Source organism: Selaginella moellendorffii, unplaced genomic scaffold, assembly GCF_000143415.4.
Source record: "Selaginella moellendorffii unplaced genomic scaffold, v1.0 SELMOscaffold_47, whole genome shotgun sequence".
Taxonomy (NCBI): domain Eukaryota; kingdom Viridiplantae; phylum Streptophyta; class Lycopodiopsida; order Selaginellales; family Selaginellaceae; genus Selaginella; species Selaginella moellendorffii.
Genome location: NW_003314308.1, coordinates 1368273 through 1383053, shown reverse-complemented (window position 1 = coordinate 1383053; position 14781 = coordinate 1368273). Strand labels below are relative to the sequence as shown.

The 14781-nt window shown below is 47.4% G+C and overlaps 2 protein-coding genes across 2 annotated transcripts; both read left to right on the top strand.

Moving 5' to 3' along the window:
- The first annotated feature begins 2317 nt into the window (after positions 1 to 2317).
- Positions 2318 to 11852, top strand: LOC112350280. The gene is made up of 3 exons (XM_024686193.1): positions 2318 to 2553; positions 2606 to 3680; positions 11219 to 11852. The coding sequence occupies exons 1-3, from the start codon at positions 2340 to 2342 to the stop codon at positions 11769 to 11771; spliced, it is 1842 nt and encodes a 613-aa protein (XP_024541961.1). The 5' UTR covers positions 2318 to 2339; the 3' UTR covers positions 11772 to 11852.
- Positions 11853 to 12419: 567 nt separating this feature from the next.
- On the top strand, positions 12420 to 14723 carry LOC9647199 (pentatricopeptide repeat-containing protein At5g16860). The gene is made up of 2 exons (XM_024686154.1): positions 12420 to 12565; positions 12701 to 14723. The coding sequence occupies exons 1-2, from the start codon at positions 12420 to 12422 to the stop codon at positions 14721 to 14723; spliced, it is 2169 nt and encodes a 722-aa protein (XP_024541922.1).
- Positions 14724 to 14781: the final 58 nt, after the last annotated feature.

Below are 14781 nucleotides of genomic sequence, written 5' to 3'. Positions count from 1 at the left end.
TTGCCGTGGTTTTCGACGATAAGATCCGTGCAAGAGCCTCCCGCACCACCTGATCCGTACGCACATCAATTGGCAATTCCATTGCAGTTCCATTTGGAATTATGAAATCTGGAAAGTTCAAATCTACACATTCTAATTAGCTGTGGCTCAGCATCAAGCTTCCTGTAATAGAACTGGCGGCAGTCCAGTTTGCGAGCGAGCTGCGGGGATGTGGGCGGCGGCGGGAGATCGAACGTGGCAGGGAGATCCACGCCCAGCTCCACACCTCTGGCTATGGCGGCGACAGGTATCTAGAGAATCTTCTTGTCCAAATGTATGGGGAGTGCGGATGCGTGGAGGACGCCCATGCAGCGTTTGAGGCTATCCACGAGAGGAATTCCTTCTCGTGGAACATCATGCTCGCGGGCAGGTGACGTGGATATGCGCGCTGTGTGGCAAGCTGGCAGGTTTGATGTATAGGTTCGTCAAAGAATCTGGTTGCGAATCTTTCAAGGGCCATCACCAAGTTTGCGTGGGAAACGCCAGGGATGTGTTCGAGTCGATGCCGTCCGTTTCTCGAGGGCTCGTGACGTGGACGGGCATGATCACAGCCCACGGCCGCCAAGGGAGGCATTGCTGGTTTTTGCAATAGCGTGCTTGGAAGGAATCAAGGCTGATGGGATCGCGTTCGTGAGTGTTCTTGGCGCTTGTGGAGATGAAGGGGATTTAGCGAAAGGGCAAGCGATTCACAGGCTGATTGACAACGCCACCATCAATCGAAGAGACGGCCACATTGACAATGCGCTCATCGCCATGTCCAGCAAATGTGGGTGCTTGTCCGAGGCGAGGAGGATTTTTGATCGCTGCTGCGCTACAGGGATTGCCACAATTGGGCCATCATCTCGGCGTTTAGCCGCCAATCACAGCTCAAATCCGATGCGGTGAGGCTGTTTGCTAGCATGGATCTCGCAGGAATTCCACCGGACGAGATCACGCTGATCAACGTTACAGAAGCTTGCTCTAGCTTCGATCGTCTCCTCCACACTGCACTGGATGATAACCAAGGCCTCCAGAAGAAGGGATTCAAGCTACGGAACGCGCTGATTGCCAAATGTGGCGAATGTGGCAGCCTAGAAACTGCAGAGCTCTTGTTCTTTGATGGCGACCACGACCACGGCATCGACAATGTGGTGTCTTGGAACGCGCCGATGGCAGCGTTTTTGAGCAATCGCAAAGAAAGAAGAGCCCTTGATCTTTTCAAGCAAATGGATTTGGAGGGTATCTCGCCCAATTCCATCTCTCTTCTCATAGCTCTCGACGCCTGTGCTCAGCCCTGGACGAAGGCCGTACCATTCACGAGCACGCAGTGGCCATTTCCGTGGCGGTCCACAAACTGGCCACGGCGCTCATCACACTGTACGGCAGATGTGGACACGTGGCCGACGCCTGGAGCGTCTGCACGATCGCAGCCCGGGAAAACTGGAACACGTACACGTGGACGGCCATGATGGCTGCTCTTGCCGCTGGTGGTCAGCATGGAGAAGCCGTGAACTTGTTCCAGAGAATGGGGCAAGAGGGATTCCAGCCCGATCTCGTCGCCCTGGGCATCAATTTCCTGGCGTGCAGCCACGCAGGGATGATCGATCAGGCGCGCAACTGCTTCGCATCGATCGATCGCGACTATGGCATCACCGCGAGCCCGGAGCTCTTCGTGAGTATGCTGGATGTTCTAGGGCGATCGGGAGGAGTGCAGGAGGCCAGAGAGTTGATCGAAAGCATTCCAGTTGGGGGGGCATTGCTGGGATCTTGTGGAATCCACGGCGCACGGCACCTCTCGCGGCGGCTGGAGCATCTTCTTCGTCGGCTTATGTCCAGCTGGCCAGCTTATTCGGGCAGCAATCCAACGGCTGGCGTCACTGACAATTGGACGGTCGGGAGTTAACGTTCTCATCTCGGATTTAAGGCAAGATCTGAAGGCCATGGTGGCGGCCGCGCTGCTGCTGCTAGTGGGAAGGGGCCGATTGTGATGCTGCGGCAGGAGTACCAGCGCCTGGGCGGCGCCTGAGCAGCGTCTTCACCGTCAAGATTGTCACGCGCATGATCACATTCTTGATCGGTCCCGAGGTTTCTTCCCATTTCTACAAGGCCCAGGAGTCGGAGCTGAGCCAAAAGGAGGTCTATCAATTCAATGTCCCCACTTTCGGCCCCGGAGTGGTCTTCGACGTGGATTACTCTGTCCGGATGGAACAGTTTCGCTTCTTCACCGCAAAGACACAACGTCATACTCTAAAGTCTAAAAGTGGCAGACACCAAGGATATACCTGGATATTCTTGTGCTAAACCCTAAGGATTGGTTGCTTATGGCGGCGGAGGTGGTGCGCTCACTGGTGAGTGGCGTCGATTTCGAGCTGTTCACAGCGGACGACTTCCAAAATCTTTCCGCGGACGGGTTCGTGGATGCCAACGCTTATCGCCGAGCTCAGCGTGTCGGGCGACTCCGTGAGTGTCTCGTATCGGCACTCCCAACTCGCCCTCAGCAAGTCAATGCTTTGCTACTGGCCTTCGCACCTGCTGGTACGTTCCGTCTTTCTTTCCTCTCGTGTGCCAGTGACCCGCTTCTCGACAGGAAGGATGAAAAGAAAGCGGGAGGACAAGGCCGTGATGATTGAACAGCGATACAAGGAGCTGCAGGAATTGTACGCTGGCAAGGATTGCTCATTCCTGTGGGATGGAGGAGCTGTTTACTCGGGGCTGCTTCGACCAACTCTTAATCCCCCTGAAAACATGGACGACAAGTACAACTACATTGGTCGTGCTGGCGCTGAGAAGCTCCATTCTAGCATTTTGAAGCTCCACAATGCAAATCGATTGCAGGTCATTGGGGGTAAAGGCAGTGGCAAGAGTACTGTCATGAGCACCGAAGCCGGCTTCCTCCTCGCCAACGGCAAAAAGGTGGTGTATATCTCGGCAACCCGTTACATCTCAGAGCCGGACAAGGTTCTGCTCGAGGCCTTGCTGCTTGCATTTGGCCAGTGCAAGACCGTGTGGGAGGAGTTGCAGAATTTGCTCAGTGTAGAAGACCTGGTGGCGTGGTGCGAGGGCAGGACAGGTTTGCTTTTCATCATCGATGACTGGGAAGAGCTTGATCCAAAGAAGAATGATAAGGTGGAGCCACGGCTGCTTCATCGCCTGAAAGCTCACCTGGTTCGTGCCTCTGGAGTCAGTGTTCGCATCACAGTCTTGTCCATAGACAGCCCCGGGCAATATGAGGCTGAAGACCATGAGCTAACTGAAGAGTTTGACGGTCCCTACACGGAAGAGGAGCTGAATACATGGATTGCGCAGGCAAATCTACCAGCTTCTGCGCTGCTGGATCTGGATAATCTGACGGGGGGAATACCGCGCTTGTTACGCTTCTACGGAGAATGTGGTGGCGACAGGCAGAAGTGGCTGAAACATATTGAAGAGAAGTACGAGCATAAGCTCTGGACGGAATTCGTTGGAAAGCTGGACTCGAAGGAAGATCTGGTCGCTGCTATCAACATGGTGATGGGTGATGGAAAACTACATCCGCGGCTAGCTCCGAAGATCAAGCTTACCTGCTTCTGCAAAGACCTTAATAACAGATTTCGGGTTCTGTCACCTTACTTTCGAACCCAGGCAGAGACCCTGTTAACAAAAAAGGGAAAGGAGCTGGACAAAGAAGCTGCTGCTGGTTAAACTGTTTCTTACTTAATTCGGAATATATTTGTGAGCGTTTTAAACACCTCTTTAGAAATGTTGGCACATTATAATTGTTAGAATATGCTAGAATTCAAGTACATCCTAACAGAAACCAAATATATTTTAAGTATCAGGAACAAAACTTGAAATTTCCACTTAGTTGTAAGAAATTCTATATTATAATAACACTATTCAAATAAACAGTCAAACGTAACTCAGGTAAAGTATTAATTTAAAGTATTTTCCATTTTAAAACTGAATAGTTCAGAAATGTTTTGAAGATTCCTCTCAAAATTCATTGTTAAAGACCTCACCATTGGAAAAAGGCACTTGGTATTAGGACTGCACTTCAATGAAAATTTGCATTATATAAAGGTGATGTACATTTTGCAAAAGACAGTTACTTGAATCAATGAAAATGGATGTTAGAAATGCACAATTATATTTCGATTTAAACTAAACATCATGCGTTTTATACCTTCTTCTTTGGCTAACTTATGGTCAGAATCAACTTAAGCTGCCACCTTTGTTAACAGTTGGCCCTTTCAATCTTGAGGTCTAGTATTTGCACTTTTGTGATAAGTTCAGTCTACTTGCTTTCATGTCATTTCTTATTCAGAGCTTGGAACACCAAGAAACAGTACCTCGGCTTTGATGATATGTCTGATCATGTTAGAGAATATCTAGTTACTAGTTTGTATAAAATTCAGAAAGTTTGAATTTCAAAAACCCTCTGCACATTAAACCTGAATTATTGTTTCAATTCTCACAAGTCATTACTAGCTCCTGAAGTCCCCCTGTGTGAGTAGGGTGAATCTGCCCCTTTTGACCAACTTGTTACTGCTGAATTTGTTCCTTTTGACCAATTTGTGACTGTTGCTTTTGGTGGGAGGGACAACATTAGAAGAGCCATGCAAGTGTGCAAAAAATACACCATTTAGATAAAAACCCAGCAAGTACTTCTGCCAATAGAACCCATTAACACAAAACAGTATAAGTCAATTTTGACCTGATGATGTGTGCCCATTTACATTGATGGTCTAGAGGATGGTTTTGCAAGGCTGATTGTGGCAACAATAGAGGGAGATAGTGCCTTGTTTGTCTTGACAATCCTCTCCAGTGTAGCTGGCTTAAATGCAAATGTGGACACATGAGATCTCAACTTTCTTTGGAGGCCTAACTCAACATCATGAAAGTCAAACACAATCTTAATTGTGTGGCACTATGGAAAAGTTGGCTCCACATCATGCAGGTCCCATGGTATGTGGTCACACACGAACTTAGTTGTCATAGATACAGGTAAGAGGAGACCTAGCTTGAAGGTAGAATAAATGGCATGTCACCACTTGTGATATTCGAAGTGGCTTTTGTCTAATGACACTTCTAGGTATATAGACTCGACTAGTGGATTTATATTCCATTTATTGGACTCTCACACTGCTAAAATTCCATATTATAACTAGTTCTCAATTGTATTATATTTACCAAGGAATTAGCATTTAGTTATACATGATTTTTAGTTTATCTAAATGATATCAACTTCCATTCAAAATCATCCTTTTGAACGTGCAGAAATTACTTCCCAAACTTTGGTAACCTTGCCTTCTAACAACCGTCAAAACCACATTTTACCACACTATTTTGACTTTGCATATTTTATGAACCATTTGTACTTGACATCCTAATATCAATTTACTAAAATCCATCTGTTAGTTTATTAATGCCTCTCCTTTCACAAATGTTTTGGCTACCATTTAACTTAGTATGGATACTTCTAGTTTCACGAGCTTTCATAGGCTTTATATGAGACACAAATCCCAAAGCCCCAAAAGTGGAGCCGAAAGGGTGCCATGTGGTAGTGGCTGAAGCGGAAGCCAAACGAGAGTAACATGTTTGGACTAAAAACTCTGACTTAGACAGTCAAGAGTGGGAGTGCAACTCCCAACGAAGTGCTCAAAAATAAGCATGAAACAAGCAATAAGTGAGTCTCTAAAAAAGGGACACAAGAGGACCAACATATAACACGTGGTGGAGTTTGAGATGGAGTTCGAGATAGACCCGAGATAGAGTCTGAAATGGAGTCCGAGATGGACATGAGATGAAGTCCGAGATGGAGTTTGAGATGGACCCAAGATAGAGTCCGAGATGGACCCGAGATGGAGTCTGAGATGGAGTTCAAGATGGATCCGAGATGGAATCTGAGATGGAGTCCGAGATGGAATTGAGACCGAGACTGAGACCGAGTCCGAGTCCAAGTTTGAGTCTAAGTCCGAATACTAATACAAGCTATTGGGTGAAAGCTTAAAGTGATCATCCCCCAACAGGGGGGCTGTAGAGGGTTCCAAAAGTATAATAGGGAGAGTGTGGGGGTTCAACCCTAGTGGAGCTAGTTTGGTTAGGAAAGGTTAGTTTGGCCCAGGAAAGCTATACCCAGGTGTTGGGTGATGAAATAACCACTGGGAAGTCCAAGGCTAGAGTGAATATGGACCGACAAGTGGAGTAGTTTGGTGAAGTGTTCAAAAGTTGGCTTTAGTTCCCCTGGGAAATCAAATGGTTGATGCTCCCAGTCCAAGCATGGGTGGCACTATCTACTTGGATACCTGCTGTGGCTCAATGAAACTTCGCTCTTAGCCCATGGCTAGAGCACCCAAAAGCAGAAGGTGGGGAGAGTACCCATGAGGCTTGTGTAAAGCCATGGTGTTCTGAAATGTTGTCCCAAAGTCGCAGACTATGGAAAGGAAGAGAAGTAGTCCTCTGGTGTACTAACCATAGAAGTGTTGGTGAATATGGCCATGGACAGAAAAGGAACTTGACAAAAACTATAAAAGGGATATTAAGGAAGGCTATTCCCTATGTCTGCAAGCATCTTAAGGATGCTAAAGAGTGGATTTGGGATGACTACTCATGGACGGATGGCCCAGTCTTTAAGACATGGGACTATGATGTAAGTGGTGTTAGACCATTAGTATGGCAAAGGTGAATGGGTGTGGCCTTAGTGTAATGGGCTGATATGTCAGCGGTACTTTTGGGTGTCAGTCATGGGATTGGACATGTGGAGCATTTAGACCAAATGCAAAAGTTGAATGGCAAAGATGCCATTCTTAAGGGTAACAAACCCTAAGTCCAAAAGAAGATTTATAGAGATTATGAGTGAGACTCCTCCAAGTGGTTGGAAGTGTGGTTAAAGGATTAAATTAAAATGGAAAATTTAGTCACACGCAAGCGATTCAAGATTTTTTGAGGCCTTCTAAAATCAGAATATATGACTTTAGGAGGAGCCCGATGGAACTTACATTTTATATCCATCACCCAATTTAACATTAAAACTTTCATATTTTAAACTCTTTATGGCACCATAGTTATAATTAATAAACCCTTGAGCTCATTCTTGATTCCTCACTCTCTTAATTTGCGGCCTCATACATTCATTTTACTTATTCTCCTTCATGCTAGGAGGTAAAATTTTCACTTAATTGTGCTTTAGCAAGTATTTTTAATTTATAATTACACATATTAGGATTAACATTGTTACTTATGGGCAGTCCCCATTACTTAGCAATGGCAATATCATTTTAGCTTTATCCACTTTAGATAATTAAGGTTTCTTTTGTCTTTAGCTTTTCTTAAACTTAAACTTTAGATTCTATCCATCATTCTTTATGGGCCTTACTAAAAACTATTTCTTCAATGTTTTATATGTTTATATATTTAAATATAGACTTCTTAGAAAAATGAACATTTTCTTATTCAACAATGACTCACTATATTATAACATAAGCAATTTATCCCTCAAGGGATATCTCAAACTTGTTTCGTATCCCAACAAAAAGTTTAAGGAAGTTAACTTCCACCACTTTAATCAATTATATCAAAATTATGCTTAATAACCTCAAAGTTAAAGCTATGATGTTCTAGAACTCATTATATCAAAACACAAGCCTTTTAGCTTAGGCTGGGTCAATTTTGTTTCCTTCAAAACTCCTTCATAAACTGGCCATCTTCACCCACTCAATGTATATTTTAATGAAATATTTAATATCTCCACACTATCAGCTTTATGAGTTTATCTTTATAACATATTCCATGCCTTTTGCCAAGACTAGAATATCTAATAATGGCTAAAACAGAACTTTCCTCAAAAATTATTTTCCTTTCTAAATATTTTTTCATGTTTTACACATGGCACTCTCAACCACTAATGAGGTACTCATTATTTTCATATTTGAATCTTAAGCCCTAACACAAATATAAATTTTTTAAACTATCCCTTAACTCCACTAAATCACTAAGCATTTCATTTTGTATGTCATCACCCACCACCTGATATAGCCTTTCTTAATTACATTAGTTCCCCTAAAGTACTCCGTTTACAATCTTATATGGACCCCTAAAGTTTAGAAGACAATCCTTTTATACTACTTACTCTTGATTGTTCAAATTAGAACTTTTGATCTAAATATGTTACATTTGTTAGACTTTTGCTTTGGCACAAATTCAATATTATGAAAATATTCCTTAAAACCCTAAAGTTGAACACACAAAGTAGTTTTTTTCTTTTGTCTAGAAGACAATTCTCCGCATATCCCTGCAATAAGCTCTCCTGTAAGGCACATGCCTCACTGTCATTGCCCCTTGCAGCTTGCAAAAACCATTATAGTTGCCGGCATCATTCGGAAAAATCCTTGCATTTACCGTGCATCTGGATGAGCAAATTTGCCACGAAAACGTTCTCTCTATTTCTTACGAGCTAGATCTAGTTGTGTATACAGTGAAGTCTTTGGACTTGGTACCATTAAAATGGCAATTTGATAGCTCTTCAAGCTTTACTTTGTTTTGAGCAAAAGATCTATTCTTTCTTGCTCTGCAACATCATCTTGTATTCCCGCTGAGGAATGGAGAGACAGACATAAGGCCCCCATGAACGCTACAAGCAGTCACAAGAGCCGACCACGCACGGAGTTCTAACGATAAAATCCCGAGCCTCCTGAAGCTTCCCCGCGCAACACAAGAGATCAAAGTGCTCGCCATTGGGATCCAATCCACAGTCTTACATTGCGAGAAACAATTCCCTCGATTCTTCGAAGAATCCTCTCCAGCTACAACCCACTAGAGAGCTCGTGAAAGTCACAGTGGTCAGAGAAGCTCCAATTTCCCTCAAGAGCTTCCAAAGCACCGGCCATATGCCCAAACTGGGCATATGCTCCAATCATCGTATTCCACAAGATAGGATCTACCATAGACACGTGATCGCCCTCCGCCCGTACGAGGTCGCCACACTTGCTGTACATAGTCACCAGTGCGTTGAGCATTGCCGTGGCTTTCGAGGATAAACTCCGTGCAAGAGCCTCCCCACCGCCTGATCCGTACACGCATCGATCGACAATTCCATTGCAATTCCTCAGGACTTGGAATCATGGAATCCAAATCTACACATTCTAGTTAGCTGTGGCTCAGCATCAAGCTTCCTGTAATAGAACTGGCGGCAGTCCAGGACTGGTTTGCGAGCGAGCTGCGGGGATGTGGGCGGCGGCGGGAGATCGAACGTGGCAGGGAGATCCACGCCCAGCTCCACACCTCTGGCTATGGCGGCGACAGGTATCTAGGGAATCTTCTTGTCCAAATGTATGGGGAGTGCGGATGCGTGGAGGACGCCCATGCAGCGTTTGAGGCTATCTACGAGAGGAATTCCTTCTCGTGGAACATCATGCTCGCGGCATATACCCGTAATGGGCATTTGCAAGAGACCAAAGAGATGTTTGACCTGCGAAGAATGTGGTGACGTGGAACGCCATGCTGGCGGCATACTCGCAGAACGAGGTCCTCACTCTGCTCCGTGCCATGTGGCAGGAAGGCATTGGTGCCACGGAGGTGACGTGGGTATGCGCGCTGGATGCGTGTGGCTCTTGGCGCAGGGAGTCCAAGCCTATAGGTTGGTCAAAGAATCTGGTTGCGAATCTTTCAAGGTATCTAACGCGGCCATCACCATGTTTGCGAGATGTGGTGCTCAATCGAAGAGACGGCCACATTGACAATGCGCTCATCGCCATGTACAGCAAATGAGGACCGCGTTCGTGAGTGTTCTTGGCACTTGTGGGGGATTTTTTTTGAAGACAATTAAAAGAAAACTTTAATCCACACAGCTCAGCACCTTTGGTTCCCCTCAAACGCACTAAAAGCAAGCAAAAAACTCCATAGCTCAAAGCTCAAAGATACATCGTCTAAAGTCTAAAAGTGGCAGACATCAGTTAAACATCGTCATACCCTAAAGTGGCACAATATACCTGGATATTCTTGTGTTAAACCCGGTTGGTTGCTTATGGCGGCGGAGGGCGTCACTGGTGAGTGGCGTCGATTTCGAGCTGTTCACAGCGGACGACTTCCAAAATCTTTCGGCGGCGGGGTTCGTGGATGCCAACGCTTATCGCCGAGCTCAGGGTGCTGGGCGACTCTGCGAGTGTCTCGTATCGGCACTCCCAACTCGCATTCAGCAAGTCAATGCTCTGCTCGAGCCCTTCACACTTGCTGGTACGGGCTTCCGTCTTTCTTTCCTCTCGTGTGCCAGTGACCCGCTTCTCGACAGGAATGATGAAAAGAAGGCGGGAGGACAGGGGCGTGATGATTGAACAGCGATACCAGGAGCTGCTGGATCTGTTAACAGGGTCTCTGCCTGGGTTCGAAAGTACGGTGACCGAACCCGAAATCTGTCATTAAGGTCTTTGCAGAAGCAGGTAAGCTTGATCTTCGGAGCTAGCCGCGGATGTAGTTTTCCATCACCCATCACCATGTTGATAGCAGAGACCAGATCTTCCTTCGAGTCCAACTTTCCAACGAATTCCGTCCAGAGCTTATCCTCGTACTTGGCTTTAATACGTTTCAGCCACTGCTGCCTGTCGCCACCACATTCTCCGTAGAAGCGTAACAAGCGCGGTGCTCCCCCCGTCAGATTATCCAGATCCAGCAGCGCAGAAGCTGGTAGATTTGCCTGCGCAATCCATGTATTCAGCTCCTCTTCCGTGTAGGGACCGTCAAACTCTTCAGTTAGCATATAGTCTTCAGCCTTGTCAAGTTTTGCACTTTCATATGGCTCGGGGCTGTCTATGGACAAGACTGTGATGCGAACACTGACTCCAGAGGCACGAACCAGGTGATCTTTCAGGCGATGAAGCAGCTGTGGTAAAAAGCAAACCTGTCGTGCCCTCGCACCACGCCACCAGGTCTTCTACACTGGGCAAATCCTGCAACTCCTCCCTCACGGTCTTGCACTGGCCAAATGCAAGTAACAAGGCTTCGAGCAGAACCCTGGCCGGCTCTGAGATGTAACGGGTTGCCGAGATATACACCACCTTTTTGCCGTTTGCGAGGAGGAAGCCAGCTTCGGTGCTCATGACAGTACTCTTGCCACTGCCTTTAGCCCCAATGACCTGCAATCGATTTGCATTGTGGGGCTTCAAAATGCTAGAATGGAGCTTCTCAGCGCCAACACGACCAATGTAGTAAAGGGAAAGGAGCTGGACAAGAAGCTGCTACTTTCAGAGTGGACAAACGCAGTAGAGCTGGACTGCAGAAGTGAGCTTGCAGAAAGGAACCCCTCTCGCATCGGCTGGCACATTGAAGGCCTAGTGATCAGCGTCATTCGGGTACAGGGGAGGCTGTTTGATGACGCTTATTCGTTCAAGTGGTACAGGACGTATGCTCATGGCCACGAAGTGGCTGCTCTTCGCAACATAGCGCTCCAGGACTTGCAGGAGGGTGTCTTGATGGGTCCTCAAGCATTCAACGAGAAGGCTGTGGATCTCGTATACATCAAGCTATTCGCCAACGGAAATTACCTGGTGGTAGCTCTTCAGATTACAGTTGCTCAGTGGAAGGCGAAGGAGAAGAAAAGGTCTCATACAGTGTGGAAGGATGAGGTCCTTCCGGAATGGAAAAAAGGACTGGGAGCTGCCACGGTCGAGTCCTTGTACTACTATGCCATGCCTGATACAGTGAAGTTGAAAGGCTTGCAGGTGACGGACGTCAAAAGTCTAAGCGATATAGACGAAATCGCTGAAATGGTTCGACCAAATTAAGCTCACGGAGCCAAAGATCCCGTCAAAGAAGCAGGCTACCAGGTTCTGTTGGGGAAAGAATAGAACCTGTGAGAACTGTGCCAACTGCAAGCTTCACTTTGTGATCACTGTGTGATCACTGTGTGCTTGTGAGTACAGATGCAGGTGGCATCCAGCTTAGGATGATCAAGTGGTTAAACTGTTTCTTACTTAATTCGGTTAAGTATTTGTGATCGTTTTAAACATATGCATTTAGGCCTCTTTAGGCTTCTTAACAAAATAATAAATGTTGGAGTTACATTATAATTGTTAGAATATGCTAAAATATTCAAGTACATCCTAACAGAAACAAATATATTTTAAGTAATAGGAACAAAAGTTGAAATTTCCACTATATTCCAGACGAAAATACAAAGAATGCAACACCTAGTTTTGCAGCATTGTAAGAAATTCTATATTATAATAACAATCAAAAAATTATTAAATACTTAACTCTAAGAAGGTATTAATTTAAAGTATTTTCCTTTTTTAATCTGAGAAATGTTTTGATTCATAAAACTCAGTTCTTCAAAGAATCCTCTCCAGCTACAACCCACTAGAGAGCTCGTGAAAGTCACAGTGGTCGGAGAAGCTCCAATTTCCCTCAAGAGCTTCCAAAGCACCGGGCATATGCCCAAACTGAGCGTATGCTCCAATCATCGTATTCCACAGGATAGGATCTACCATGGACACGTGATCGCCCTCCGCCCGTACGAGGTCGCCACACTTGCTGTACATAGTCACCAGTGCGTTGAGCATTGCCGTGGCTTTCGAGGGTAAACTCCGTGCAAGAGCCTCCCCACCGCCTGATCCGTACACGCATCGATCGGCAATTCCATTGCAATTCGATTAGCCTCAGGACTTGGAATCATGGAATCCAAATCTACACATTCTAGTTAGCTGTGGCTCAGCATCAAGCTTCCTGTAATAGAACTGGCGGCAGTCCAGGACTGGTTTGCGAGCGAGCTGCGGGGATGTGGGCGGCGGCGGGAGATCGAACGTGGCAGGGAGATCCACGCCCAGCTCCACACCTCTGGCTATGGCGGCGACAGGTATCTAGGGAATCTTCTCGTCCAGATGTATGGGGAGTGTGGATGCGTGGAGGACGCCCATGCAGCGTTTGAGGCTATCCACGAGAGGAATTCCTTCTCGTGGAACATCATGCTCGCGGCATATGCCCGCAATGGGCATTTGCAAGAGACCAAAGAGATGTTTGACCGGATGCCCGCGAAGAATGTGGTGACGTGGAACGCCATGTTGGCGGCATACTCGCAGAACGGGCATGCCAGGGAGGCCCTCACTCTGCTCCGTGCCATGTGGCAGGAAGGCATTGGTGCCACGGAGGTGACGTGGATATGCGCGCTGGATGCCTGTGGGAAGCTGGCAGGCTTGGCGCAGGGAGTCCAAGCCTATAGGTTGGTCAAAGAATCTGGTTGCGAATCTTTCAAGGTATCTAACGCGGCCATCACCATGTTTGCGAGATGTGGTGCCATGGGAAACGCCAGGGATGTGTTCGAGTCGATGCCGTCCGTTTCTCGAGGGCTCGTGACATGGACGGCCATGATCACAGCCCACGGCCAATGTAACGAGCCAAGGGAGGCATTGCTGGTTTTTGCAATAGCGTGCTTGGAAGGAATCAAGGCTGATGGGATCGCGTTCGTGAGTGTTCTTGGCGCTTGTGGAGATGAAGGGGATTTAGCGAAAGGGCGAGCGATTCACAGGCTGATTGACAACGCCACCGTCAATCGAAGAGACGGCCACATTGACAATGCGCTCATCGCCATGTACAGCAAATGTGGGTGCTTGTCCGAGGCGAGGAGGATTTTTGATCGCTGCTGCGCTACAGGGATTGCCACAATTGGGACCTGGAATTCCATCATCTCGGCGTTTAGCCGCCAATCACAGCTCAAATCCGAGGCGGTGAGGCTGTTTGCTAGCATGGATCTCGCAGGGATTCCACCGGACGAGATCACGCTGATCAGTGTTACAGAAGCTTGCTCTAACTTCGATCAGCTCCGCCACACTGCACTGGATGATAACCAAGGCCTCCAGAAGAGGGGATTCAAGCTCCGGAACGCGCTGATTGCCAAATGTGGCGAATGTGGCAGCCTAGAAACTGCAGAGCTCTTGTTCTTTGATGGCGACCACGACCGCGGCATCGACAATGTGGTGTCTTGGAACGCGCTGATGGCAGCGTTTTTGATCAATCGCAAAGAAAGAAGAGCCCTTGATCTTTTCAAGCAAATGGATTTGGAGGGTATCTCGCCCAATTCCATCTCTCTTCTCATAGCTCTCGACGCCTGTGCTCGCCTGCTAGCCCTGGACGAAGGCCGTACCATTCACGAGCACGCAGTGGCCATTTCCGTGGCGGTCCACTCGCCCGTCAAACTGGCCACGGCGCTCATCACACTGTACGGCAGATGTGGACACGTGGCCGACGCCTGGAGCGTCTTCGCCGGCCGCACGATCGCAGCCCGGGAGAACTGGAATACGTACACGTGGACGGCCATGATGGCTGCTCTTGCCTCTGGTGGTCAGCACGGAGAAGCCGTGAACTTGTTCCAGAGAATGGGGCAAGAGGGATTCCAGCCCGATCTCGTCGCTCTGGGCATCAATTTCCTGGCGTGCAGCCACGCAGGGATGATCGATCAGGCGCGCAGCTGCTTCGCATCTATCGATCGCGACTATGGCATCACCGCGAGCCCAGAGCTCTTCGTGAGTATGCTGGATGTTCTAGGGCGATCGGGAGGAGTGCCGGAGGCCAGGGAGTTGATCGAAAGCATTCCAGTTGGTGCTAGAGCGGATGGCTGGGGGGCATTGCTGGGATCTTGTGGAATCCACGGCGATTCCCTCACGGCATCTCTCGCGGCAGCTGGAGCATCTTCTTCGTCGGCTTATGTCCAGCTGGCCAGCTTATACAGGCAGCAACTTTGACAAGTCAATATGAGTCGAATCGGCCGCAAATTGGACACTGGAAGTTGGAAAGTTTCAA